The sequence below is a fragment of the Triticum aestivum genome, chromosome 1D (genome assembly GCF_018294505.1).
Source record: "Triticum aestivum cultivar Chinese Spring chromosome 1D, IWGSC CS RefSeq v2.1, whole genome shotgun sequence".
Taxonomy (NCBI): Eukaryota; Viridiplantae; Streptophyta; class Magnoliopsida; order Poales; family Poaceae; genus Triticum; species Triticum aestivum.
Window position 1 is genome coordinate 428,984,507 of NC_057796.1, and position 2,126 is coordinate 428,986,632.

Sequence of the window (2,126 nt, forward strand, 5' to 3'; positions counted from 1 at the left end):
ACTTACCATTTCGCACCACCCACACAGTCACGCAGAAAACTTCACATACGGACAGCATTAATGTATGGGCCCCGTGCGTCCGCCGGCCCCACCCGTCATGGCACAGGCAGCGTGCGGTAAGGGGGGAAAAGATCCGCGATCCCGCTTACTTATCCGCGAGCACCCCCGGCTTTCCGCTTTTATTCGCCTTTTTTCCTCGGCTCGTCTCACTGCGCTGCGCTGGTCGTCGTCGTCTCCCTCCCTCCGATCCCCTTTATCCGCCCCACCCCATCTCTCGCCTCGGAAGCTTCCACGAGCTCTCGGGGAGAGAGATCACAGCCCCGTGTGACCGTCTCCAGCATGGCTCTGTGGCGGCGCAGCTCGTCCTGGCTCACGTCCTGCTCGCGCGCGCCGGCCGGCATCGGCGGCGGGAACGAGGCCAAGGTCTCGCCCGAGGTCGCCCCGGAGGACGCCGCCGCGGAGCACGAGGGCCGCCGCGCGGAGGCCGGGGACGAGGAGAGGTGGTCCCGCCTGCTGCCGGAGCTGCTCACGGACATCGTGCGCCGCGTCGACGCCGGCGCCGAGCGCTGGCCCCCGCGCCGCGACGTCGTCGCCTGCGCCTGCGTCTGCCGCCGCTGGCGCGACGCCGCCGTCGCCGTCGTGCGCCCGCCGCTCGAGTGCGGCAGGATCACCTTCCCTTCCTCGCTCAAGCAGGTGCGCCCGGATCCCGGCCTTTCTCTATCGCCGCCGCTCCGATCTGGTTGACTCGTCGGCCGATTTGCGCGTTGCCTGTTGCGTGGTCTGAGGATTTGGCGGGCGTTTGGTCCTTGTGTTGAGTCCACCCGCTTCAGATTTGCAGCTGCTGATTGTGGAAACGGTCCTGTGGTTTCATTTCATCCATTTCAGGCGGCCTCCTCGCCAGTACTAGCATCTGTAGATATGCCAGATGCAATTGCGGGAATGAATTGCAGCAGGTTCAGAGCGAGCGTTTTATCAAAAAATGTTTAGATTTTGTCTTCAATACGAGTCCAGATGCGTTGAGCGATTCACGTCTGGTGGGTCAACAATCTTTGTTGCTCCTTTCTGGGACTAGTGATATCTTCAGATGCAAGGGTTTACTAGAAGCGAGGAACATGTTGACCTTATCCTCTCTATTTTCATTTGGTTGCAGCATGAGTTCATACGTTACTTTTTGGTGACCAATGCTAATGCAATCTATACAGTGAGATTGTAGGACCAAGTTAGTGAAACCATATTAGGGTATTTGGTTTGTTCATATATGGAAGTTGCTTATTGCGACAATTGGATTTGATTCAGGCCTTTTTCTAGGGGGTAATAATGATATGTAAAAGCTTTACTTCTATTTAGGGGCTCTGTATAATGATTTAATTGATCTCTATATTTTCCGCACAGCCTGGACCGAGGGATGCGCCGATGCACTGCTTCATCAGGAGGAACAAAAGCACCTCCACCTTTTATCTTTATCTCAGCTTAACACAGGGTAAGTCACCATCAATATGTTTGGCTCCTTTGTGTTTATAACTCAATGGTATTATGAAATTGACGCCGCTTCATGGGCTTCAATTGGGTTTCCACATCATATATTTTTAATAGGTAGTGCCAAACTGCCTAGTAATAAGCAACTTAAAGGACAAGTATCCGTCTTTTTCAAGTTTCATACATGATGATGCAATCTTATAATCTTATAAAAACTTGTTTAGAATATGGAAAATAATGTAGGTACCTCGAAATAAGAAATGCGCACACGAGTAACAACGTTGCCTGCTCTCCTGCTGCGTATGACTTTTGTCTTGACGATCTTTTTACCAGAGTACAGTCTTGTTTAGAAAATTGGGTGCTACTTTTTTCACTCAGTCACAACATATACATTCACGACGAGGACCCTTATACCTACTTTGGTGTCCCACTTCCATTATTTAAAGAAGACTTCCTGAAGTCTAAATAGAATCCTAGCAAGGGAACATGACGATTCGTTAGTTGGGTGGTTGGCAAGTTATTTTTAATTGAATACATTCCTTGTAGCGATGACATCTTACCTACTTGATATGATCTCGAATTCTTGATGGTCAGCATGCAATTTCAAAGTCTAAATGTTTGACAAAACCGCCTAATATGTCATACCTTTT

The 2,126-nt window shown here is 50.6% G+C and overlaps 1 protein-coding gene across 1 annotated transcript in view; it reads left to right on the forward strand.

Moving 5' to 3' along the window:
- The first annotated feature begins 180 nt into the window (after window positions 1-180).
- The window catches only part of LOC123182626 (tubby-like F-box protein 9), a 5,027-nt gene continuing 3,081 nt past the window's right edge, over window positions 181-2,126 (forward strand). The window contains exons 1-2 of the mRNA XM_044595258.1: window positions 181-693; window positions 1,393-1,480. Coding sequence (XP_044451193.1) covers window positions 340-693; window positions 1,393-1,480 — 442 coding nt within the window. The 5' untranslated portion in view covers window positions 181-339. The remainder of the gene's footprint in view (window positions 694-1,392; window positions 1,481-2,126) is intronic.